At 42.5% G+C, this 27565-nt stretch overlaps 1 protein-coding gene across 3 annotated transcripts; it reads right to left on the bottom strand.

Annotated features, from left to right (window-relative positions):
• Positions 1-5745: 5745 nt before the first annotated feature.
• ARFGAP1 (ADP ribosylation factor GTPase activating protein 1) lies at positions 5746-26095 on the bottom strand. Of its 3 annotated transcripts, XM_041399160.1 has the most exons (15): positions 25969-26095; positions 25613-25749; positions 22166-22229; positions 21219-21328; positions 20070-20241; positions 19068-19168; positions 18307-18393; positions 17720-17816; positions 16296-16352; positions 16070-16102; positions 14814-14843; positions 12969-13025; positions 11606-11665; positions 10423-10499; positions 5746-9985 (listed from the first exon to the last, which is right to left on the bottom strand). In XM_041399160.1, exons 3-15 carry the CDS (start codon positions 22223-22225, stop codon positions 9658-9660), a joined length of 1269 nt encoding a protein of 422 aa, XP_041255094.1. In that variant the 5' UTR covers positions 22226-22229; positions 25613-25749; positions 25969-26095; the 3' UTR covers positions 5746-9657. The 3 variants fall into 3 exon arrangements, with proteins under 3 accessions (XP_041255094.1, XP_041255091.1, XP_041255093.1); XM_041399157.1 differs by lacking the exon at positions 14814-14843; XM_041399159.1 differs by lacking the exons at positions 11606-11665; positions 12969-13025; positions 14814-14843.
• Between the last annotated feature and the right edge of the window lie 1470 nt (positions 26096-27565).

The following is a 27565-nucleotide window of genomic DNA, read 5'->3' as shown; positions in this document are numbered from 1 at the left end:
CTGTTTCAATAGATTAGGAAGTAGTTTGACTCATTAAGTGTTCAGAAAAGATAGAGGCACCTCTGGGAACAGCCAAATATCTTTGTTTTCAGCTCCCAACTTTGTTACATCAGATAGAAGGTTCAGCACCCTTTGACTTTTTTGTTTCCTTCTTTTTTCCCTAGCAGGGCTGAGGAAAAGACAGGAAGAAGTCAGATGAGTTTGTTTTGAAAAGCTGTAGAAAGACAACAAAGCTGTTTGTAAATCTTGCCAGGAGTGAGCACAGAGGACACCAGAAGCTGTCACAGCCGTCCTTGTCACTGGCTGCAAATCTTGCCTTAGTCCTTTGCCTAAATTTTGTCCTCTCTATGGCAATTCAGGTCTGCATTTAGCAGAGACCTGGAGAAATATGCCGTGCAGGGGAGTCTGGCAAGATCAGATGCAGATTTTTCCTGCTCTGAGCTGGCACATCTGATGCCAGCAGGCTGCAGCTGGCAGCCAGCCAGTGCTGCTCGCCCCACACACCAAATTTGATTTTGCTTAAACAAAAACAAAAAACAAAACAAAACTTTAAAAGGATTTCATTGCCAACATCAACACAATAAAATCCCTGATATGATTTGATAAAATCCCTTCCCCAGGCCAGCTGCCAGCTGTCCTTGCCAGAGAGCATTTCCCAGGGGGTAAATCCTTGTCCCCAGCAAGGTGTGCTCACCTGGGCTGGAGCCCGGAGCTGGGCTGGCAGCAGAGTGCCCAGCATTATTTGGGAGCCAGGCTCTCCTGCTGCTTTGGGAAAAGTCATTTCTACTCCAGTAAAGGTCACAGGCCACCCCCGGGGTTATTTGTGCTTAACTCATTGGTGCCCGGGCCACAGCAAACACCGGAGGCCACCTGGCATCAACCCCCTCCCCTTGGAGCAGCACATCAGCAGATCTGGGGGCATCTTGCACTGAGGTTCTTCATCCACAGCAGCCAGGGAATGCTCCTGTAGCCAGTAAAGCCAGCCTGAGGTTGCTGGGCACCAGGGAAGCACATTGCACCCTGGAGAATCCTGCGCTCCTGGGCTGGAGGCTGCGAGTGGACAGCATGTTCTCAGGGAAAAGTGGAAGATTTATTTCCATCTAGTGGCAGAAAACGAGCACAGTATTCAGCAGTTTCTCATTACTCAGTTATAAATGTCAGCTGGAGCTCTCCTGTCATTGAGCGTCCTTCATTTTGCTCAAGAAAAAAAAGAATTGAGATGTTTGAGCAATATGTTGTATATTTCCACAGAGAAGAGAGGCTGCTAACCCAGAGAAATTAAATGTGAGACAAAATAATTTGGTTGGCTTCAAAGTAACAAATAGGGGGATCTTTGTTGCCCTTAAAATTGTAAACAAATACAGCTCATACCTGGTTCTCCAGAACTACAAGGAATAAAACTTCAGCTTGGAAAACAAACAAACAAAGAAACAACACTGAAAAATTAAATTCTGCTATGATTGAATTGCTTCAGGACCTGCAGCCTCAATGAAAACACCACCAAGTACTCACCTGCTTTATGAACTAATAAAAGTTTTCATTGGGAAAAAAGAAAACCAACAAAGAAAAAATGACAACAAAAGAAATGCTCTTACACAACAAGACATGGAACTTTGTCACCTCCACTTCCCCATTCCTCAACACCAGAAGAAACAATTCAAACAGTTAATAGTCCTCAACATTTAGCTCCCATTCCACAGTGTGGGTGTGAGACTTCAAAGCAGGGCAAAGGAGTTTAATTCCCCCTGCTCTTCAGTGTGCTCTTCGCAGGGTTAAAAGAAACAATTCAAACAGTTAATAGTCCTCAACATTTAGCTCCCATTCCACAGTGTGGGTGTGAGACTTCAAAGCAGGGCAAAGGAATTTAATCCCCCTGCTCACCCTCAGGGTGAGGCTCTTCAGTGTGTTTTTACAGCTCAGGTGTTGCAGACCACTGGGACAGGGACACAGAGAATTCCTTGTCCCTGCTCTGGGACATCTCTGGGACATCTCTGTCTTTTCCAACCCAAATGATTCTATGATTCGGGGAGCTGCAGACTGCAGAGCAGCACTCAGAGCTCCCCAGCATGCTCTGGGCACCCTGACCTGGGCCAGGGTCAGGGCCATGCCAGGCCAAATCTAGACCCACATTTCTCTCAGGCTTCAGAGATGGGAACATCTCCAGTCTCCTGCTGTGGTGGGAACGTGCTGATTACGTTACAATTAGCCTGGACTGAACACAGCCAAAGGAGCCACTCCTGGCAGAGGAACTGTAATCCTATCATGGTCCATTAAAAAGAGCTGCTGGCTCTTGCCAACCTGTGTGGGGAGCAGTGAGAGACAGCCCTGTCCCAGCTCTGCGTCGCTAGTCTGCTCTTCCTCCTCATAAAGAGCTTACAGTGGTCTAACAGCAAGGGCCAGGATACAGGGATCACATAAAGCCCAGACATTTGGTATTTGTTACAGCCCAAGCTTTAAACTGCCTCCATCCAGCCTGGTGCAGCCTGGCAGTGAGATGGGAGAGCTGGAAATAAAATCAAAGGAGTACCTGTGTGGGGTTGCAGGACAGGAATTTGCCCCTTGTTGGCTTAATGCAGCATGAAAGTCCCAGGCAGAGGACAGGATGGGGCTGTGGATAACAGATCCATGAGCAGGAACACATCTCCAACCCTGCATACAGCTATCCAAACCTCACACTAGGTTCCCTCAGAGCCACCCATGGCCAGTGACACAATCTCCTCTGAGGAAGGAAGGTGTAGTGACAAGCAAAGATCTGAAAGGAGCATCTTCACAGAATCATAAAATTACTTCTGGGGGGAAAGGACCTTCAAGGTCATCTAGTTCCAACCCCTGCTCCGTGGGCAGGGACACGTTCACTGGATCATCATCATCATCTGTAGCTGATGTTGCCCCAGTCCTTCCCCAAGCCCAGTGCAAGAGAGGGTTTGGGTGGCCTTTAGCAGATGGTAAAAGCCCTTCACAGCCACCATCAGAGAGAGGACAGGCATTTAACAGACGTGGGAATGGGGGAGTTTGTTCTGCAGAGGTTTACTTTGACAAGCTGGGATCTCACCAGCAGCCTAGATTACACAAGGAGCATTTATTCCACTTCTCTGCTACGCTTTGTGCTCCCTCCCAAGGTCTGGGACCAGCTTAGAGACACACCTTGGTGTGGGCAAGAAGCTTAAGGGAGTTGCAGCAGCCTCAGCTTCAGATTCTATCTCTTCTTGCCAGTGCTGCAGTAACACTGGGCAGCTTGACCTGACTGGTGAAGCCCTGTCTGGGCAGACTAGATTTGTAATTCAGGTCCAGTGCATTGAGCTGCTCCCCAAAAGTGACAGCTCGTCAGCTGGAGTCAAAAGGCAATTTGTGAACACAGAATTAAAATAGCAATTCCCTCTTGAATGGTATCAAGCTTCAGTTTAACAACACACAGAAGATGTTCTGTAAGGAGGAAAATTCCTAGTTTGACCTTGATCACAACAGCCTTTATATAGGCTGGCACATCAATTTGCATATATTAACCATCCATGGCAGCAGAGTAGGGAAAAATTGTATATACAAGTTGTTTTTGCCCTAGGTAGTAAAACACCATTCCATTGAAGGCAAAATGAGCAATCCAGTGCAGAACTGCTGATACCAAGCACTTCTCAATCAGAAGTGGTGAATTTTTTTAATAAAAGACACACTGCAGCCTTTCTGCCTTTCCTGTCAGAAGCTGATTTATCTATTGTAAAATTCACCAGCCTCAGCAACGCTGAGCAGCCTCTCTGAGGGAGCACACTTTGGCAGGGCTCAGAGGGACAGACAAGAACTGGTTTCCAAAGTGTGCAGAGCTGATAGCACTGGATTTTCCTGCTTGAGCAGCAGTCATGATCCTGGTGAGGTACAGCATGACTGTTCTTGGCAGTCCTTGCAGCCAGCCCTGCCAGAGACTCAGTCTCTCCCACTCGTTCTCAGCAACTGCAAGTACAAGGAGGCTTCTCCTAGGAGATCTTTTCAGTATTTCTTTCATCTCTTTCTGTTTCTAGCCAGTTTAAACATTGCCATCAGGGCAGTGTTGGTGAAATTCAGACTGGAGGCAAAGCAGTATTTGAGGATAAAACCAGGGTGGTTTCATCTCACCTAAAGCAAACGTCAGTGCCTTGCTCACAGGAGGAGCTGACCTTTCTTTTCCTGCCTTCCTGAGGAGCTGCATCTTCTGCTGACAGAGCACAAATGGCTGGAGCTGACACAGCCAGGCAGTCTCTCTTGGCCTCCTGCAAATCGGTGACTGAACAGCCAGGAATGATCACACTGCAGGTCTGTCAGAGCTTCAGGGTTTACAGCTTCTCCACAGGACAACACAGCTCCATCTCGCTTTCCTCTTGGGATTTTCAGTTTTCACCCCATGGCTGCATCCTGCAAACCTCTGCCAAAGCAGTGGGGAGGTGCAGAGCCTCAGGGGGGTCCCTGTGGAGTTTGGGGGAGTGATGGTGAAGCTGCTGAGGCCAAAGCGTGCTGCAGATGGCTCCTGTGGACAAACTTCTGGAACAGGAGGAGAGCACGAGGAGGGAAAGCAGGACACATCCCCAGTGCCTGCCTGCACACCTCAGAGGGCAGGAGTGTTGTTTGTGTGGAGTGAGTGAGCTGTGAAGCCCAGAGTCACCTCCTGAGCCTGCATCTGCCTTGGAGAACACCCACACAGATCAGTAATGGCAGGAAGCTCCAGCTGGAGTAGCTGCTGGTTCTGGGATCAGAGCACAGAGTGGAACATGGCAATGCAGCAGTGACCTGTCCTCCCTCAAGTCCAAGCCTTGTGTCTTCTGGTCTCAGTGTTTTCTGGTCTGGACTCCACTTTTTCTATCAGCTTTTACTGACTGTGCTCAGTCTGAAATCCAGAATACACATCACTGCTTCCTTGGTGTTTTGTTTTTAGGGCATTAATTCTGGATGTTGTCAGAATAAAGGGCCCAGATCCTCTCTCCAGAACCAGCATGTCCTTACTTCCCATGTGAAAACTTTGCACCCCACACAGTAGCCCTTACAGTAAGAATGGACACAGCCTGTCCCAGTGATGTTATCAAACACAAATGGCCATTTTTTGGTGTAAAAATCAGTAAAATTACCTCTACATGGCAAGTAGGATTCAGTCCTGCTGACCAAGAACATAACAGAAGGTATTTTAAATTTGCACAAAGCCAAGTGCAGTCATCTGGAGCACTCACGTGGCTGTTTGGCTCACGGAGGGAACTGGAATCTGAACGTGGAACCCCACAACTGAAGGATTTCTTGTCAGAGGACTCTCTTCTTTCAGGAAAACTGCTTTAAAAGTTACCTTTTTCTGCTGTAATAAGTGCCTCTGTAGACAAGCTAATAAAAATTTCAGAGTACATAAATTCATCTGCACTTTAATTCCCATTTATAGTTCTCCTTAAATAAGGAGGCAAACAATGTATCCAAAGTGCTCCTGAGTATGAGTTTGAAGTTAGACTGTGAAATTCCAATGAAATACAAAGATGTTTTTGGCTCTATTAATAAATTCATCTGCACTTTAATTCCCATTTATAGTTCTCCTTAAATAAGGAGGCAAACAATGTATCCAAAGTGCTCCTGAGTAAGAGTTTGAAGTTAGACTGTGAAATTCCAGTGAAATACAAAGATGGTTTTGGCTCTATTATGTTGGCAGCTTCCTTTCTCCTTTGTTACTGGCAGGGCAGAATATGGCTGACACCAGCACCTGGGCTGAAAATTAACAGAAGTCTCCTGAAAAAGGGCTGACCACCGTTCTGCTCCAGATCTCTTTGCTTTATTGTAATACTCTTTAAAAGATGACACTGCAGTTCAAGTCCAGAACCACTCTACAGAACAATGAATAGTGTTCACTGAAATCACCATTCCTGTGAACTTCACAAAAAAACACAGCAGGAAAATTAAAGATACAGTACTCCAGCCTGACCAAGTTTCTGCTGGCATGGAAATGAAAGAGGGTTCTGCAGCTAGAGGCCACTCAGCCATTAGGATCAAATTCTTAATAATGGCCATGGAAATGTTCCTTGATTTCTGTTTAAATCACTGATTGCTCAAACCTCTACCTGGGTCACTGAAATTTAGTATTTCAGCCAGAATAAGCTAAGAACTGAAATACTTGTGTAGACTGCTACTCTCCAAGAGGACCACTGTATCTTTAAATGTATCCTGGATTAAACAAAGGTTTTATCTACACTTGTTAAATTATTGCACAGACCATTACACTGACAAGTACATTATGAACCCATGGAATGTTACAGTCTGGCCTGGAAAATAAAAGCAGCAGCATTATCCTTGAGGTCTCAACCATGAGGGAGAGCTGGCCAAGCACTTCTTGAATTGTACTAATTATTAATAGGTTTCAATACACAAATAAAACATTTTAAAATAATCCCTAACTCCCAAGATTATGTTTGGGAGCATTTTTCAAGACTTTCACTGTTTTGCAAGTGGCACTTAGTTTGATTTCCTGACATTTTTCTTGTATCAGACTACCTGCAGGAATCCAGCTGCTCTGTATTTTCCAAAGCTGAAACCACACAAAGAAATAAAAGCTTGGGTCACCAGGGGATTTGAACCAGCCATTGCAATGTCCAATTGGTGCAGTAATTTCACCTCCTGCACATCTCCTGGCAGTTTGCTTGCATGACTTAAACCTGTCACTCAGGGAGGGGGATGAGGGAGCAGAGCCCACGGTGCCACACCACACGCTCAGATTCATGGCTGGACCCCCCCTCAGCCAGGCAGCCTCAGCTCCAGCAGCCTGCACTCAATGCCTCTGCTCCTCATCAGGCCAAAAGGAGAGGATTTGGGGAGAGGAGGAGGATTTAAAAAATAAAAAAGTCTGATTCATAAACACTTGCTCTGCACATGCAACTTGATGGGATTTTCTTCACAGTTTTCTTCAGAAAGCTCCCATCCACCTACTCTGAAAAATATAAAATTCATTAAAACAGTTGGTGTGCAAAAAAAGAAAATGCCTTTGTTTTGTCCTCTCCTCTGGAAGGCATGATCACACATTCACACTCAGACAAGTAATTAAAAAATGCCCATTTGCCCATCAAACTGACCAGCTGGCACACTGGTTTTGTGTCTGCAGTTACACCTTCTGCCATTATATTGGTTTATTTGGATCTTCCAGTAACATCCTTCTGTCAGTTTTAGCATTTTGTTGCTTCCCTACAACACTGCAGAAAGGGAGATGGCAACTGTTCTGTCCCTGTCTCCTCAACTGGAGGAAAAATCCTTACCCAAAGCTTCTGCTTGAGCAGGACTCTGGCTGTTTGATTTAGAACATAAAAGTTTTAAAAGCTACAAAAATCAAATCAGAACAAATGGCTCATGCCAATCGTGGCTGCAAGTGATACATAAATAAACCACTTTTGTCCCAGGCAAAGCTCAGAGCTGAGGAGAACGTGCACACACACATCACAATAGCACTGATTGAGTGGACTGAAATAAAGATTCAGCTGCCACGAGCCATTTCAGGAGGTTTATGAGAGAAACTGTAATAAAGTTGTACAGAAGAAGCTGAATCAGCTTCAGACTGGGCAGCAGACACATTGACAAGGAGGCAACAGAGGCATAAGCATAAAAAAACAAAGTTATGTCTGACATGCAGCTAAGCTATGACAAAGTTATACTTGGAACTGGAGAAAAAGTAGAAAAAAATGCTGGTTTTAGTCCAGCTGTGAACTGCTGCCAATGGTACCATGAGCAGCACTGCAAACCAAGAGCTCTCGTGCCTTTGGCACTTCCACAGGGTCTGTAACAGCAGGGACCTTGGGAATGGCTCAGCCTGGAGCAGCACTTGGGTCTGAGTAGCTCTGGGTCCTGCTGCAGAGCCTCAGAGACCATGAGCTTCAGACCACGCTCTAGGAGAGGCAAGGGGGAAAAGAGAAATTCCAACTCTCACAGAACAGGGTGAGAGAAGACTGGAAAAATATTCTGTTCACCATCTGAAAGATCTTAGGAATAGAAATACAGACTCAGGCTGTAAACAGAGCTACTTCTACTCAGACTTAAGCCTTTAAAATCTGCTACTTATGAGGAAATTAATTTTCTTTCCTTTTTAAACTGCTGATATTACTATCTGCTCAAAAACCTTTGTGAGGAGTAAAAGAAGTGGAGTGTTATTTAAGGTAATTTTGACGCCTTTGTATAGTTGTTGAACAAATTAACCAGTTTTTAAAAGAAAAGGCTTTTTAGGTATGTAATAGGATCTATAGGGTTCACAGAAAGAACTCCATGCTGGAAAAGCAGACCACAGAGAACATCATGATTTGAGTTTTCAAGTGAGCTGTTTTTGTGCTGAGGGTACATTCACAACCCATTCCCCCAAAATAAAATGGGATACCTATGATACCTCTGATGTTAGAAGTCACAGTTCTTCTCTAGAAGTTATGGTTTGTGTCATGCAAAGAGATTTGCTGGGTCAAAACTGACACATAACTCAATCTCCTGTTCCAGTCCTTAATGCTGACAAAGAGTTTCTCATGTTTCCAAAATAGTGTTTCTTTAACAAGATCCAGGAAAAAAATGTGGAGAAATGTATGACAGAAACAGAGATACAGCTTGACACACTAAAGAACCGTTTGGAAAACATCTGCTTAAATTAAATTTTACTATTAAATCCAGACATCTACTCATCTTGAAAGGGGCTTGCTGCCAGGTTTTTTCCTCAATGCTCTTGTATTTTCCACACATTTTTTCTTGCTGGAATCTTCTTTATAATTATTTTTTTTTTGCTGCCAGCTTGCTGAACAGATGTCCAGAAGGACATAAGCAGCAGAAAGATTTCTTTTTTTAACAGCATTAATAAAATACTACACAGGTAGAAGGAAGAAAGAAAAAAGAGAGTACATAAAATATTTTAACAGGGGCAAGGGTGTAGGTGAGGAAGGAAAACATCACAGCTTTGCTTTTCTGTGCAGCAGAAACTAAAATTGAGTGAAAACTCAATCCATTGAGTAAGGTGGGCAAATAAAGCCATTCTGGACATCCCTTGAGAGCTCAGGTCAATCCTTTAAGTTTACACAAATTATTATCTAGCTCTAGATTCATTCTGAATTCTAAAGGAGAAAAATAAATTTTCAAATACTAAAAAAAAAATAACGTCACAATGTTAAAAAACAAAGCTTCAATAAAAAATATGTTAAAGACCATCTTGAATTGCCAGACCTCCTGTAGTCAGAGCAATCCATAAGGCATTGGAACTCGATGTATCCAACTGCTTGCCCAGTTAATGGCTGTCTTTCCAAGTCACACCCTGTCCTTTGTTTGCATTAAACACCCCAAATCTCAAATTAGATGAGGATTGGATGAACACCTATTAACCTACACATGCAAGGTTATGCCATGGAAGTGTCCTTGCACTGATTTCCCTCCTTTAACATTTGTGTTAAGAAAGTTGCTGTAGCCAGCTCCAATAGTGCAAGGAGAATATACTTATCACTATCCTTAAAAAAGGTAGAGCCACCTTTATGTAAGAAAAGATTCAGATGCTACTTTTTTTTTCCCTATACCGGGTAGAAGGAAGGAGAATGAATGGGAAGCACAAACAGATCAGAAAGGTCAGCCATGATACTCCAGGTGTGTGTAAAACTTCCTCCCCTCCATCAACCAGCACAGCCTCCCTTTCCCAGCTGTGCAGAGCAGGTTAACACAGTTCTAAAAGTCATCCCACGCATTTTTTGTTGCCTTAGGAGGTTTTCTGGTCTTGCTCTCCCCTCCTGCGTTCTCCCAGTTGGTCTCCCAGTTTTCCCAGCTGTCGCTGTTACTGTTCTTGTTGGAGACCGTTCCCGAGCCCCACACGTCCCAGCTATCCGAGCTCTTCTTCTCTGTGGAATTGTCCACATAGGTCCAGCTCTCACTGCTTGGAGATTTATGAGCTTTTGGTGCATCTGAGGTGCCAAAGGTCTCCCAGAAGCTTTGATCTACAGCATTGTTCTGGTAGCCCTCCCCTCCACTGTTCTGGTAGCTGTCTCCCTCAGCTGGTCTTTTGGGAGATGGGGGGGAAAGAAAGGTAGAAATAAATTAGTTATGCTAAACATAATAGTAAAAATAAATTACCCCAAAGAAAACTGTAATACTACTGCTCTTTGCTTAAAAAAAATGCCTTGATGATAAAGGAAGAACTAAATACTGCTCCAAATTACATAAGCCTGTTGTCTAATTCACAGATTTTGTTAAGAGATTTAACAAGCCCAGGGAAAGGGAATATGCATTTGGAGTAAGTTTTAAACCAAAATATGTAACAGTTATAAAAAAGTTATATTGAATTCCTCCCTATTACATAGAGGAGGACTATCAGCAAAGACAGAATAAGTTCTTAATATTGAAAAATTACCTTTTACTATTACCTTATACTTCAGAAAATGTACAGGAGATAAAATTATGTGTCCAAAGAGACAGAAAGCAAGAACAAAAAATTACCTGTCAGAATTATCATCTGCTTTGCCTGAAAAGAAAGTGGTGACATCTCTCCATCCCTTACTCCCAACTCCCTGAACCTAGAGGAAAAAAACATACACTCCATTCATTTGGACAGAACCAACACCCCTGCCAAGCCCAACAGCAAAAGCCAGAATAAATTCCTCCACTTGTTCCCATAAATCAAACACATTTAACTCAGAGCTCATTAATGTTTCTGATGGGCAGTTACGTGGTGGATGTAAAGAACATACATTTGACAGCACTGTGCTGCTGGACGAGGTGGGAAGTAGGTCAGGTTTAGCTTTTTCACCCATTGTAACATCTTTTGAATCCTCTCCTAGACCCCCTTGACAAAAGTACTGGAATTAGTCCTTACATAAAATTAAACTTAATGAAAGCACTGCTGTTTTATGATTAATGCAACTTGTAATTATATTTCTGCTGTTCTACACAGTTATTTTCACTCTGTTTCAGAATTATTTCACTACCCATGTAAAACAGGCCAAAAGTTGAGTCCTAGGATTGGATTAGAAATACAACTTCTGAAGTGACACCACGGAAGGTACTATTCTGAGATACACACAGGGAGGATGAACCCCAGAATCCAGCCTGAGAGTTGCCAGGCTCCAAAAAGAACATGTAACATAATTTATTTCATTTTATTCAAACAGTACCGAAACCTAAGACACTGAGCTGGTCTCTGGGAGAGTTTCCAGTGCTGACTTTCCCAGTGCTAGAAGACACACATTCCTGGGTAACGCCATGCAAGTTACCCCAGCAGGTGTTAGTTAGTGCAGGATTTCTGTGCTTGGCAGCCTCAGACAGCACTTACCACATCACCGAGCACCGAGCGCAGCGGAAGGCAAAGGAGAAAGGTGCAGAGCATTAGCAGGTTTTACTGTACCAGTGGAACACAAGCTGTCTCCATATTCCTTCACACATTTTCTTTGCTGTGTATAACCAGCCCATGTCCTCATTCAAATTACTAAGAGGACACCACCATGCCTGTGCAGCTTTAAACACCCCAACAGAAGTGCTGCCCGCTGAAAATTCCACTTTCCAAATTTCTCTATTCAACACAAGCACAGACCAAAGCTGCATTGGGGTTTTTATTCTTTTTATAAGAATATGGAGACTGGCTTGATTGTTTGGCCTCCTTAAAGCCAGGCAGGCCACCTCATACCTTGCTGGCCAACTGTGATACCCCCGTGGTGACCTCCTCAAATATTTTCCCCTCTTTCACCTATGTGAACCAAAGTATTGGTAATTAGTCATAAAACAAAGTATTACTGAAACCTTCAGACAAGCTTATTTGTGTTTAACAGCTAAAATGTCATGAAACCCAACCCCAAACTGAATCAAAATAGATTTAAGTCAAAACTCACTAAGTTAAGAAAATATATATATATAGTCTGTTGATCTATAGTGGAGTGAAGCTCAGTCCTTTGAGTTTCTGGAAACTTTCTGTGGCTAAAAACCCAGTTTGAGGAAGGTATCACACCCAGCTTGAGAAAGGTAGCATTTAAACACAGTTCAGGTATCATTACACTACTGCTGAGCAAAAAAAACAACAAGTACAAAAAACATCTGAAAACATGAAGCTTTATCAATATATTCCACTGCATATAAAGACTGTGTTTAGAAATGTAGCAGATCCCTTTTATTCTCTATCTTTTATAGATGCTTACTTAAATATTAAAAGGGCTTTGAATTTTGGTGGAACACAATACAACAGGTACCTTTCACCACTTAATAAATGGCAGTTGTTCCAAAGCAAGAGACTTTGTATAACTATAGAGAGAATACTTATTTCAGAAAGTAACACTTATCTAGAACTAACAGCACAACATCCTAAGGGAAATGGATCTTTTTTTTTTTTTTTTAACACAGAATGCACAATTTCTCATTAAATTGTTCTACAAAATAAAAATCAGCTCAAGGAAATGCACCCTAAAATATAACCCTGAAAACAATGCATCTAAGCCCTCTGAAATAAGCTGTGGATAATTCTAGGGAATAGAAAACCAATTAGAATCTTCTCCTGTGGTTTGAAATGCCATGTAAAGAATGGTGAATTAATAAAGGTAATGGAAATTAGTTTGTAATATGATTAAAACATTCTCTTCAAATGGCTCAAAGACATTTGACTGAATTAAAATAAAGCTGGCAGGTAGGTAAAACACTAGGAAGTTAACACTCTACAACTACTAATAGATATAAATATATATATATTTAAACAACTGATTTTATATCCATTTAGGGTGCATTTTCCCCTTTTTCAATCTTCCACTATTGAAAGTATGAAATCCATAAAATGGTATCTAACAAGAGAGAATGTGACAGACTCTGGTGGGCATGAGAGGTAGGTGGAGGGAGTTTAGCCTCATTAACATTTCTCTGGTAACAGCCTAACTTGGAGTTATTTGATGTCTCCCCTTTGCAGAAAGAACCCCTGAGAACCTGGGCAGCTGTGGCAGCAGGAATCAACCATTCCCTGAATGAGTACAAGCATTTTTCTGCAAGTCATTTACTAGATCCAAAGTTACCTTTTCCTGTGCAGGTTTGAGAACATTTTCATTTAATGTCTGACCTAACTCTGATGCCTATTTAAAAGCAAAATAAAAACAAAGTCAGTTATAATTTCTTTTTAAAAAAACCCAATAAAAACCCACAGCAAACAACTTCTGCAGGCCCATTTCTCAGCAGTATCTCCAAAAACACAAGAAGCCTTTAGCTTTGAGTCATACAAGCAGAACAAGCTGAAAAGCACACACAGCAAAGTGCTGCAGGAGACATTAAGAGACAATAAATTAAAATCAGATACACATGGCAATAGATGCCAGAGCCCAAGCAAAGTCTGACCTTGCACTGGAAGCAGAAGCAATGGTGCAACCAGCAACAGTTTTGAGGATGGGCCCCTTGTTGATGATTGCAGCTGAATATTTGGAAGAACTGTCCTCATCCTCCCTTATTTTTCCACACCAATTAAATTACTCTTAGAATTAGATCTTTTTGGCTGATTTCCCCCCAATTTCCCTGTCTTGTAGTGCTCCAGTTATCATCTGTTACTAAGAGGCCAAGAGTTTCTGAGCAATACACAAGAGCCAAAGCTGTGACAGAAGATTTTTGATATTTTCTTTAAAGCTCCAGGTTTGCAGCGAGAAAAAACAATCAACTTCAGAAATCTGTTGCAATCCAGAACAAGATGCACAAGGATATTGTACTTCAGAGGCAGCTTACAAAAATGTCAGTCCACAGTCCAAGTCACAAAATTACTTTCCTAAGGCAAAGCTGACAAGGACAGCAGGTTTAGAAGAGTTTGAAATCATTCCTTGCCCTACTACTATAATAAGCCTTTGACAGATTTAAACTTTCTTCAGAATTGCCATATCATACTGAGTGCCTCCAGAATTATCCTGGTTAATCCAAAAGGGCCAATATGCCAGGTGATTAAGTTTCATTTCCTAAGGGGTCATATTTGATTACTACCATTGCACAGGGTGTGAGCCTTCACTCATGTTCTTCCTGGGAATGGAGCACCTTCAACATCTTTCCTCCACAGACTCCCAGGTGTCTAAGAAGCCTTTCCCTAAGCCACAGCATTCCCAGGATCTCCCCTTTTCCCAGCCATTAGCTCCAGTACTTGTACTCCTCACAGGATAAAGATTCTTTGAGAAGCAAAGGCAAAAGGAAATCCTACTTCCACCTAGTGAGAAACATGAATGCAAATCACCAAGGGCTCGTTACCTTTGGAAGCGAGGCTACAAAGTGTTTAAGAAAAACAAGAAGGGGGTGTTCTCACCTTTGAAAAACCCTCTGGAGCCTACTGAACCCAGCATAGTGTTCATGATTGATAATAAAGAGTGTAACACACCCAGACTAACAGTTCAGGTGTCCAGTGGAGTCACTGCTAGAAATAGGAAGAATTCTTACCTGATCTCTTACTCAGCCACATAATTTTGTAAATGTGGAATGGATAGATTTGGGTACAACTGCATTTTCATCAAAATCACTTCACCCTTCCTTCCTACTGCTGAATTTAGGACAGCACTCTAACCACCACAACAAACACCTCATTCAAATGTCTGCCTTCCAGCAACACCCAGGTCTTGGCACATTCCTGGGGCAGACATGCAAACAGAAATCCTGAAATCATCAGAGTGTGGACAGCAGCAAAGTCAACTTTCAGACAGTGCACAGCTTGGGTACCCCTATCTAACTTGACAAATTTTAAGTAGGCTTGAAGAAATGTTACCATACGAAACACACAACATTATTCTAAACAGGTTTGATGTAAGGCAGAGAAAGAAAAGACAGCTCAGGAGCAAATGCACATATTCAGCACGAACAGACAAGGAGTCCATGCACAAGAACAGATGTGAGGGTGTTACCGGCTCTGGCTGCTGCTTGTAGCCCCAAAACTTTACCCAGAGAGCAAAAGAGAAAAGAGCAAGGAAGGTAGAAGCAGCTTTTAGCAAAAAATTGGCAGCATTTTTTCAGGCACGTTAAGTATCATGAACCTATTCCAACTTTTAACATCTACTGACAAGAGAAATAGTGAAATGTGTTTGGTCACTTGGTCCCACATAACCTTTTAACCAATGTAGTGCATCAAAAATGTGTTAAATCTGTTCTACAAAGGGTCAGAAGTTTCAGGAACAAATTTAACCTTCAGTAATGCAGCTTAGACTGTAGAGCATGATGTTGTTGTAGTCCTTGTCAGTAGATGTGATGAGCTTTTAAACTTAATATTATATTTATTAATAATACTAAAGAAAAAGCAGCTTTTATTACAAAAGGAAAACTGCCAGAGGGAGTGAAGAGGAAGACCTGTAGAAAACTCAGTTTTTCTTAAGCCAAGTAGTAAATATTTCAAAGCTTTGAAGTAGGAAGTTTGGGTGCTTTAACAAGTCATTTTTGTTGCAAACATGCCCCAGTTTGGCCATTTGAAGGATTAATCTCCCAGTGCACAGTCCTCTCTGAACACCTGCAGCTGCACATTGGTTTTGAGCAATACTTTCTATGCCTATCAGAAAGCAAACCAGGCTAATGCTGCACATACACAAGAGTCATAGTTCAATTAAAACTCCTGAACCATCTATAAATATCTGCATCTCACTCAGAACTAGGAAAATTAAGTATCTCCATTCTTTTATCATTTTTACATTTGAATTTAAAACATTTTCTTGCAGATACATCTTGTCTATGTCAGAGCTCTGTGTAATCAGGTCTGACTGTCTGTTTTAAGCCCAGTTTGATAAATGAAATCCTTTTGTCATTGCTACTTTTTAAAACACACACAAGCAAGTTGATTTATTAATAATATTGAGCAGTTCACACTTGTAACATCTTATTAGGCTTTAGCCATGGGTGTAAACCAGGGGTGTGTTAAGTTTGCAAGCTCTGCAGCCTCTCCAACACATCCAACAGGAACAAAGAGCAGAGTATCTCTGTTTTATCTCTTGCTTAATTTGATCACTGCAGCTGATTGCAATTCCCATGGAATTAAAAGATAGACCTAAACACTACTGTGCACTATGAAGGAAATGCACTGGTCTGCTGATGATCAAATCTAAGTCAATTGGTGCAGGCAAACACATGGCACTTAAAGACAATTAGATGGAATAAGAGCTAAATCTATAATCACCTTTTGACTTGCTTGAGATCCAAATCTGGTAGCCTGTGAAGAGAAGCAAATACTTGCAGGTTTACCTGGAATAAACCCTTTGATTTTCAAAGACATGCATTTAGAAATGCTGTATGATCCTCTCCAAGGTAAAGGAGTTTTGGCAGAATTTCACAGTGAAAAGAGAATACCTTTATCATCACCTCTGGCATTCCACTGCTAATTAAACCACATTTCATTTACTTACACCCTCTTTAGCAGCTGAGGCAATTTTGCTTGCTCCAGTTGTAAAACTGCTCCATCCCTTTAAAGAAAGCAAGAAAGTGGTGAGCTACATGTGAATAACAACAGCAAATAATCAAATTTTCATTAAAACAGATTAGCTGAAGTTAAAATAGTCTAATACAGCTTGTCCTGTAGTTGTAAGAACTACCTGCTACTGAGAGAAAAATTAGAGCCTCTCATTTAACTGGAATATAGTCATGAACTTCCAGTATTTGTGTGAATTTGAACAAGCCAGAGTGTTTCAGATGTTACTCTGCTAAAAATGGCTACAAGTGTGGGGAAAAATCATCCCATGCAGTGGAAGACAAATTGTTTTCCTCTCCAGGATGAACATCCATGCAAGGAACTCAGCCTGCCAGAAATACAGGGCTCCAGGACACACTGCAATGTGTGTCTGTGCTCACACGAGGGCATTCCAGCCAGGACATCCAGGGAGGTCCTGGACTCAAAGAATGGCTCACAGGAACAGGAATGGTGTTGCCTCTCCTTGGCTGTCTTAGCTCACCTGCAATACACTGCAGATGTGCTCTCTAATCTGAACTCTCTGGCCTAAAGGAACCTAGAAGGAACCTAGAAAATATTTAGCTGATCTATACCAAGCAGACAGTGGGATCACCTGGAATCTGGTGATCAACCTGTTCAAAGGCTCAGGCATTACCTTTCTCTAGTAAGTTCTAGTGAAGTTATTTATTTATTTTTAAATAAACAGTGGAACCTGGTGTGAGAATTTAGGTAGTGAGGCTCTACAGAGGGCTGCTGGCCACTCACCTTGGTAGAGTAACTTACTGTATTTCCAAATGACTCCAAACCCCAAACATTGCTCAGCACTGTGACTTTGCAGCCTATCAAAGCACCCTGACTGCCTCTGACTTTATTCCCATTTTATTTCAACAATGCATCTTTCATTATCTCTACTTGAATCACGACAACTGTTCAGCCATATGCTGTTATCTCTTCACACCCTGTCACAAGTATTTCAAATGTTTTCATCACTGCTCAGGGCTTCTGGCACCCACATACACACACATTTCAGTTGTTTTCCTCTGAACATCCCTAATATGGTTAACAGACTTAGAGCTATTCCTTACAGGTAATTCAATTTTTTCCCTTCAGCTCTGTTGATTATTATTTCTTAATCCATTGTTATATCCTCACTTATTTCTATGAACTGATACAGACACAATTCTTAAGTTCTGCTCAAGTTTCTCCATTTTGCCTGTTAAAGTCCACCAGTATCTTCTTCCCTCTTTGAGAATACAACCAATACTCTGCATCTCTCCATATCCACTTGCAGTCTTCAGTTTCTCCTCTCCATTCATGTTCTCCCATACCAGGAGCTAAACCAGAAGAAAATAGTAATTCAGAAAGCTCCAAGCAATTCCTTACCGAGTACAACGAGGACATGGCATTATTCAGGAAGTCATCCTCTTTTTTTGGAGGGTTTACTGTGTTCCCAAACCCCACGTAGCGATTCTCTTGGCCACTGCCACAGGAAGAGGAATAAACAGTCAGCATGCAGCCATTAAAAACACTAAACAAGAACTGAAAAGCATGGAAGGATGACAGTTGTTTTTGCACCTGGAAAAGAAAGTCCTGTAGCACCCAGCACCCAAAATACAAAACCAGTCACTTCATAAAAACACCAAGGATCCACTGAGGAATCCTAGCACAATATAATTTCCTCTGCGCAAGCTAATGTGGTCTTAATGATTCTCCAGGTTTAACAAATCACTGACATCAGAAAGCTGAGTAAATCCTAATAAAGTCACACATGAAAATGAGAAAAGGAGTGAAAGAAGCTCGACAAATGCCTCTGTTTAACTCAAATCACTGTAAGGTACAACATACAGTCAGAATTTCCTGGTTTGGAACCCACAATAATATTTGGACTTACAAACGTTTTCTTCAATGCTTCAAACATTTCGTTATGCTAAAGAGAGAGGCACTCAGAAAGTCAGTAAATATTGCATTACCCTTGGTAGGAGATGACATCATCATTTAACCAGTCTTCAAAAGCCTTGTCAGAAGAGGCAGTTGCAGTCTGAGATTGTCCAGCAGAACTGAAATAAAACATTGAATAATCAAAGCCATGTTAAGCAAAACCCACCAGCTCAGCAGTACAGCTTGACGTACATCACCATAATAAAGGTTATAAATTGATTATTTATTTCATCTATCAAGAAGAGAACTCTAATGCAACCACTAAAAGGCATGAAGCTCTTGTTCCTTTGATTTACAACTGCTTTTGCAGTTAACTCACATTCTTAGTGCACAGAGTAACAAACACTACATGCGAAAGCAGAACAACAGAATTGCTGTGGTACAGAGCTTTGATGCTCCCCTGGTAATTAGCAGCAGAAGGGAAAAGTCTGTTTCTTTTTCCCTGGCATCCAACCCCAAACTGGCACAGCACCACAGTTAAGGTGAGGACACAACTATGTGTGAATGACACAAATGTCTAATTTCAGGTGCATTACAAGTCAGGATAAAACAAACATGGCTTCTTCCCTGCTCTTGCTCACTTCTGTCTGCCATGGTTTAAGGCTCAGGCGCAGGAGGTGAGAATTATTACTTAAACAAAATCCTGTTCCCTCATACTCCATAACTTCAGCTTGTTCAGACACCAGTAGCAACAGGGTAAACCCAGCAGACATGAAACCATCAGGTTTTGATGCTGTGTCTGTATCTGATGCTGCATCTGTACCAACATTAGCGAGGTAAGCAGGGCACGTACCGGTGAGCTGAAGACAGAGACATTTTAGGCTGAGGTGGGGTCCAGTTCCTGGCAGGAGAAGTTTCAATGGACCACTCCTTGCCTTCAGCTACTGTAGCTACCTACAAGAGGCAGAATAGTCAAGAATGCTAAGTCAGAGATTTCATACAAATTATAAACTGGTTCAGTAACACATGGACAAGTCATTTTTCCAATTTGCTGCTGGAACACTTAACTTTTTTCACAAGGAACCATTTTTTTTTTCTGATTCCCAGGTTGTGATGTTGAATTGAACACTGGTTTTATTTCAGGCAACTGAAATAGAAAATTAGACAATTTCCTCAAAGAGGCAGGTTTGGTTTGAAGAGGAAAGATTGGATTAATGAAGACATGTAAGCACTAATCACAGAGTAATGGAGGAACAGAACTACATTATTGCTGTATGTTACTACATACACTAAAGATTTATCAAATCACTTTGGCTAGAACTGTGCAGCTGAGGTAGTGAACTGAGAACTCAGACAGCTCCACTGACTAAACACCTGCAACAAACCGCAGCACTGAAAATGAGAGCTACCTCAGCTAAATGCAGAAAGGAAAATTTCAACAGAAAAGTCTTACAAGACTTGGGAAGAAGCACTCTAAGACCTTTATGGACCAAGTGGGCAGTGCTGGACTGCCAGCCCTGAGGTACCAGACCCTTGGGCTAAATTAGAGAGACTTACTCAAAATAAGGAAGTTAGTCCAGAAAAGCTCCTGCCTGCCCAAGACACTCTTTCCTAACCCCACCTTATCTCCCTGGCAGGACAACATTCCTTTTCTCTTCTGCCAAATACTTGAGCCATGAACTCATTCAGGTTTACATTAACTCTTCCAGAATTTCACTCTCTCACATTTACCTTTTCAGGAACCACTGAGGAGGTTCAAAAAATTGCAATTTCCCTCCTTTCAAAACCAAGTGCTTACAAAGCACTTTGATATTCCAGATCACAGGTGTGAGGAGTCACCTAAAACTGAGCTTACCTGGTCTCTAAACAGAGCTGCAGCTTTGCTGTTGTATTTCTCTTGCATTGTCCAGCATGGATCATAATCATCTTGAGACTCCAAGAACTGCCGGAATTTGCTGTTACCTCCTGCTTTCATTTTCTCCAGCTCAATATCCTTCCACTTGTCCATGGTTACAGAACGCACAAAACTGAGAAGCAGGTTTAAAAAGAATAAAATTTAGATCACAGCTTGTTTCATGCTGTTGATACAGTGACAAAAAAAAGCTTATTACAACCTATCTCAAAAGTTGAGAGTATAAACATGTTAGAGAACACTCTCCTCCAAGTACAGAAAGATCATAAGAAGGTGGGCAGATCCTCACTGAAATAAACCAAAATCATGTCATTTATTGGCATTTAAAGGAGACAGTCAACAGAAGGCAAGTGACTGAAAAAGCAGCTTCCTTCAAAGTCCAAAAATTAATCTAGCCCACTATGTAAGAAACTTTTCCCATACTTCACTCTGCAATTTTCTTTTTCTGTCTATTATCATGTATTTTGATGGTTGGACTTGATGATCTTAGAGGTCTTTTCCAACCTTGGCAATTCTATGATTCTATGTCCTCATCTCAGAAATCTCATCTCTTCTTCCATGCCACATACAGAACAGTTCAAAAGGCTCCTTTCCTATGCAACTTCTACTCACTAATGAGCTTCAAATCACCCCTGGAAAAGCCAAGAATGTACTTCTGAATGGCCTCCTTGCTTTGGTGAGTTCCCTCTTGGGCTTCTTCCCCTCTCCTCATGTGAGTAACTGCTCCCTGCTTTGACCCTATTACATACACACTGTGAGCCTCCAGAACCCGAAACAGTTCTCACTCCATAGACCCCCATCTCACCTGAGTACAGTTCTTGGAAAACAACAAAAACTATCATTTACATTACAAAGAAAAAAGAAATCTCCTGAAAAGAATAAAGCTGTTTTTCACACTAGTTTTATAAGCAGACTAGTTAGAGACAAGGCACAGAGAGCAAAGCCCACTTTGGAGAGGAGCACGAAGCAAAACTGCCAGTGATGTGTTGGATTTGAGACATTCTATACATTCCAAACCAACACATGCTGTTCACAGCCATAATGAACCCTGAGGTAATGCAACTCAGTCCATGGTGTGTTGGAAAGGCTGACCTGAGGTGAACTCCCAAGCCTCGGTGTTTTCCTGAGCACTCCAGACAGATCCAAATTCCATAGGTCACACTCACCCACTGGGGGTTAAATGCACCACATTCAAAACAGACCTGTGACAGAAAAACAGTTACTGCTGCAATCTGTCATCACTGTCCATGGGAAGTTTTCACACCTCAAAAAGGCAAATCCTGAGAACATCACACACCAAAAATAATTTCAAAAGGGTTCTTAGTGTTTGGAAACACCTTCCCTGCTATAATAAACTTCCTTCAGGTGTTTATTTATGTTGCTTGGATTATAAAAATTACTGTACCAACTACCAAAAACAAGTGAGGAAATACACACAAGCAAATGGAATTACTATGCAAAGAATTAATTTTGATTTCATTTCCATTGCCTTGAAAGTAAGTAACCAAACTGAATTCTTGAGGTTTCCTTGGCAAAATAAAAATGCAATATTTAAAGTTTGGAACATTTTTTCATTCACACTACAGTTTGGCAGTAAATGGTAGCAGATCTAAACAGAACTTTTTCTTTAGAAATAGCTTTATTGCTCATACAGTGCAACAACTTCAGTTTTATGATTGGATTCACCACTCAAGATTTAATGTATTGATATAAATAAAACTGAATCTTTCCATGGACTATCACATTTAAAGTATAATCAAGCTACTTGAAACGGATTATTTTAATTTATGTTGTGCCCCAGACACCAATTGTTGAAAAGACCCCAGGGGTCCCAGTATTACTAGAACTCCTGAAATACTTGTGCCAAATATACAGCAATGTATTGTAATGCATACATGAGATATCCAAATTCCTGTGTTAGCTTTAGTGAGCCACAACACAAAGACAACAGCAGCTGTGGCAGACCCAGTGTACATTTGGAGCAGGCAAAAAGCAAATGCAATTCTACAAAACTGATCTAAAGATCAGAATTTTCTCACATTGTTCTCATCTTGTGCTCTGACTTCCTTGAGGACTTTCCTTGTTCTTGGACTTGCCATGATTCTGCAAAGGGAGAAAAAGAAACTAAGTCATGATTAGGGACTTGATGTTGGTAGGATGCTCAGTACCTCAGAAGCACAGCTCTGACAGAGAGAATCTAAACCATTGACTCCCAACCAGCTGCAGAGGAAAAACAGACAAACCAAACCACCACAAACCCCACAAGCCTATTTTTCCATTTACTTTGCACTTTTGGGGGGATTTATTCATCTTAACTCCATCGGTGGAAAGGTGTAATTCAGTCATGGCTGAAAAGTGGGCAGGGGGTGATAAACACAGGAATTCTTCCATGTCACAAGTGGTATCAAAACAGATTCTACTCAGTGCTGCTCCCAGGCCCATCCACAATCCTTCCTGAAAGCACTTCCTAACATCCATGATTTCACCAGATCACATGCACACAACTCATGAGACCTACACAAAAAATAGCAGAAACTCTTACACTTCAGAGTTGCTAAAAGAGCCCTTTACTACATGATACAAGAACTTGTAATTTTCCAGAAATATTGAGTTTGTTGTCAACTGAATTCTAAGAAATTAAGGCAATTCTTGGGACCTTTTACACAAGACAGTATTGTAATTCAACAGGCATGTCTCACTGGCAGACCACATCATCTCACTCTGATTTTTATGACACAGAAAACAGCAGGAAGTTGTGTCAAGATATGGATAAAATTCACATTATGGCAAAAAATGTGATTCACACACAGTACACAGCCTGGAAAAACCCAAAGTACATAAAGCACTCATGATTTGAAGAACTATAGTGTAGGGTGCAGCATAAGGCTGCAATTTAGATAAAAAATAAATTCCTATTATCAACTAATAGCATCATATTTAAATTAACTTTAAATAAATAACATCTGTTCTCCCTTTTTACTTCCTTTCCATCTTGTAATTTCTACTCCAGAAAACAAACTTTTAAGATGTAATAAAAGACAGAATTCACCAAGCTGACTAGAAATAGCATCAACTACTGAATGTCAAGCTTATTGACCAGTCAAGATACAAAGCATAAAACAGCAGATTGATATTTTCACCAAACACTGGTGTGAGAGGCAAAAATGCCTTTATGCAACTGACACTGATTCACTGTGCTATTTGAACAAATAATCAAAAGTCCTTAGAACATCAAGAAAATTAACAAGCTCACAATAATTTTAGAAGGTAAATGATTGTTACAAACAACAGCCCTAGGGGATGGAGGAAGATGTATCTTTAACAAATAAAGGAAAGGTGTTTAAAAGGTAAAATGCTACAGGTAAGGAAACATTGCATTTGTATGACTGACATCAAGTTCAATCTCTAAAGCAAAGCAGCACAATAAATAGTTCTGTGCATCACCCACTAAGACACCATGACTCAGAAAGGAAAAGCTCAGTGTTGTACCTACGTACTGCCACTGCTACAAGCAGAGGGTGTTTGTAGCAGAAGTCACTGCTTTTTATCTAAAGCACTTTTTCCTCTGTAAACATCTTGTTGACAAATGCTTAATTCTGTGGAATTTAAGGTGAAGTGCTTTCACTAATGTTTAGAATGTGCCACCTCTTCAGCCTTAATTACTTTTTACTGGGCAAAACCAGGTAATTGTGATAAAAGTTACTGCAAGTAGTGGTGAATAAAACCTTCCTGCATTAAAATAAAACTGAGCACAGTTATTTTTATCAATAATCTAATAAAAATTGTGTAACTTTAAGAACAGGAGAATGAAAGTGTGTCAAGTGACTCCTGATATAATGAAACACACTTTTTCCAACAGCATTCCAAAAACATTTAGCCTTCCTTGACTTACTCATGTGCATGTGAGCAGGGAGGGAGATAGCACTATATGCATTTGCTCATGTCCTAAATAACAACCATAAACACATTTATATGACTCCCAGTCTCTGTCTTCAATTCCACTATCTGACCCTGGTGAGATAATAGAGAATTCTTCCTCTGCAGTAGAGAAATTAAGTAAATAACTCAGGAGGAACAGCCAGACAGACAACAGGGCACCCTCTGGGCCCTCCTCTCTGCCATTATTGCTGCTTGCTCTTTGCATGCCAACATCTCATCCTCAGGAATTAATTTCCCCAGCACCTTCCTGTACATCACTGGCAGCTTCCAAAGCTCCTCTCTTTGGCTGGATGTTCAATCCTCTTACCCCTACCCTTCCTTTACCACTTTTCCAACCAACAGAAGCAATCTACATGCAGAGGCCTTCCAGCCTCAATGGCAGATGGGCACTGCTGGAGCTGAACAGGAAAGACTCTTCCCACTCCAACTCTGCACATGCCAGGAATTGTCTACAAAGCAGAAAGTTACATCCATCCTCCAACAGCCAATATCCAGCCCCCTTCAGAGATTATGCACAAGTTTCAGATCTCCATCTCCAAGGTGACAGAGGAAGCAATTGCTTTTGGTTCTGCCATAACTACCTTTTTTTAAGACTTTGGCCAACTGCAGTTTGAACATACCCCCCATTCTACATGCACCAAGTTCCCTGCCCAAATCACATCTGTCTGGTGGGAAGGAAGAGCTTCACCCACACCATGACATCCAAGAAAAGGAGAAGGTAACTAAAGGCACCAGCTTTTCATCTTGTCCTCCTCCACCAAAGCATATGGAAGTAAAGAACAAAGTAAAAATGTCATGTTCTGAGCTTTCTAATAGGTAATATCTTTAGAGGTGCCTAATTTACTTTTAATGATTTTCCCACAAAGCTTTAAGGGCTCAAATTATCATTGATTACCACCAAAAAACTGAGCCCTGGTAACTGACTGGACATATAACCACTGTGCTGTTTAAGTTTCATGACTAAATACTGAAGAAAGAAGCCACTTTAAAGAAATATACATTGTTTTGATCTAACAGAAATGGACATAAGCAGTGAAGCAAATGTTTACTTTGGAGTAAGTTTCCATTGAAGAATATAAGTATTTTTGACAAGGATTCCAAAGTGGAAAGAGACAGCTTCACACAGACCAATCTCGTACTCTTATTTCCCAAACAATCTGCTCCCAGAGCAAAAACTAGATGTACACTATATGAGTTTTCTAATTATGAAATCATTAGCTTGCTAAACAAGCAAAAAGGCAGAAACGGACTAGAAGTGGAAATAATATATAACAGGACTTTGCTCCTCTGATACAGCAGCAAATTCAGAGCCAAGCTGCTAGAAGCTTTGCATTTCAGCACACGAAGAGTCAGCGGGTGACGTGGCCTGGTGACTTCATGGTCCTGAAGGCTCCCTGCGAGTCTCACCAGTGCAAAAAGGACACAGAGGCTGAAGAAACCTTTGCAATTTCACACTGCGCCCATCTCCATGGAGCTGGCACGGTTCTCCTTCGCAAATACATCAAAGACCGGTGCATACTTTCAAAGGCGAGCAGTTTCACACTCACCCGCCTCACGCAGCGCCTCGCAGGGCCGAGAGAAGGGAGATTCCTTCAGCACACCTGCGCTACCCGGATCGCAGCGGCGCCCTGCAGCCTCCCTCAGAACATGGCCGGGTTCCGCCGAGCCCTCCGGCCTCTGCTTTCTAGGCAAGAAAAATAACGCAGAAATAGCTGAAACAGCGGGCAAGGTGATGCCTCCTGCCCGCCACGCCAGCCTGGCACCCGCACCTCGCCCGCCCTCGGGACCGTCCTGTGTGACTGTGCGGGGGCCGGGCCCGAGCGCCGCCACCTCAGCGCTGCGCTGCGGGGCACGGCCGGCCCCGGCACAGCGAGCCCCGGCGCGGGGAGCCACGGGGACGCACCACGACCCTGAGCAACACCGCTGCTCCCGTCTCGGTCCCGGTCCTGATCGCGGTGCCGGTCCTGAACCCGGTGCCGGTCCTGAACCCGGTGCCGATCCCGCTCCCGGCCGCAGCCCGGTCCCGCCCGGCGCCGCCGACGTTGCAAGGCGCGAGGCATTGTGGGCGCGCGGCTTAACCCGCTGCGGGCCGGGCGGGACGGGGGACGCCGAAAACATTCCATTATTTCCGATTCCGTCTGAAGAGAGAAGTTTAAGGGATTTGTTTCCACCGGGCAAAGCTGAAATAAAGCTTTGCAGCGAACCTTGCGGCCGCGCTGCTCTCCGTGTGGTTCCACGCTGCAAAAACGACCCCCGGCGTTTATCGCTGAGGGGAGGCTGCGCGTGGAGGTGAATTATGTGGAATTAAGTGGTTTTTCCTCACGCACCTATGGATGTGAGCCCATGTGGCTCCCAAGATGGGAATAGCAGATGGAGGGGCTGGTTGGACCCCCAGGCCTCCCCCAGCTTCGCGTCCAGCTCTGCCTGCGCTGCTGTGGTCACAGCTGGAGCACTGCGATGGTTTGGGGAACCCCGATCGATATATGGAGGAGATAAAGTTACTAAGGAGCATCCCAAGGAGGCCACAAGGATGAGGAAGGGTCTAGGGAAAGCCATTAGAGGAGCGGCTGAGGGTCCTCGGGTTGTTCAGCCTGAAGGAGACTGAGGGGAGACATCATTGAGGTCTGTGCCTCCTCATGAGAGGAACTGGAGGAGCATCTCTGCTCTATGGTGACCAGCGATAAGATACAAGGGAATGGCTGAAACCGTGTCAGAGGAGGTTTAGGTTGGATATTACGAGAAGGTTCTTCCCCTAGAGGATGGTTGGGTGCTGAACAGGCTCCCCAGGGAATGGTCATGGCCCCAGGGCTGCCAGAGCTCAAGGAGCTTTTGGACAGTGTTCTCAGGGATGCACAGCATGGGATTTTGGGCTTTCCTGTGTTGGAAAAAGTCCGTGTTGGACTCGATGATCCTTGTGAGTCCCTTCCAGCTCAGGACTTTGTCTCCAGATATCCTCCCAAAGATCAGATGGGAAGAGCACCCAGAGTTGCTTTGTGGTGCTTGGAAGCACAAGCCAGGCGAGCACATTTATGCTATTGCTAACTTCTTTTTAATCATCAGCTGTAGGCACAGGGCAATGATTTAGTGTTTACATCTGAATCCCACAGAGACAATACGCTGCTCGTTTCAGTGCAACTCCTAGTCTGGCCTCTGTACTTAATAAGTAGGCTATTATCTGACTATCAGTGCAGGGGAGATTAACAGGAGCCATTTTCATTACCATTAATGGTGGCTACACACATAATGCCCTTACATCAATGAGAAGATAATGGGCCCTTAAGTGTGTGTGTGTGTAAGGCTGACAGAGGAAGGGGTATGAAATAGAAAGCAAACTCGGCTTAAATAACTTGCTTTTCCAGTTAAGAAGAAAGTAATCTCTTCTCATAAGTACCATCATTTTCTGGTAAACGTGAACCAACAGGCAATGAGGTTCCCATTACACAAATGCTGTGTTACAGGGTCTAATGAGCATATTAATCTTTGTTTTTCCATATAATTGG

Source organism: Onychostruthus taczanowskii, unplaced genomic scaffold, assembly GCF_017590055.1.
Source record: "Onychostruthus taczanowskii isolate IOZ18803 unplaced genomic scaffold, ASM1759005v1 scaffold157, whole genome shotgun sequence".
In the NCBI taxonomy this organism is placed as follows: domain Eukaryota; kingdom Metazoa; phylum Chordata; class Aves; order Passeriformes; family Passeridae; genus Onychostruthus; species Onychostruthus taczanowskii.
The sequence above is the reverse complement of the archived record's forward strand: the minus strand, read 5'-3'. Positions and strand labels throughout refer to the sequence as shown.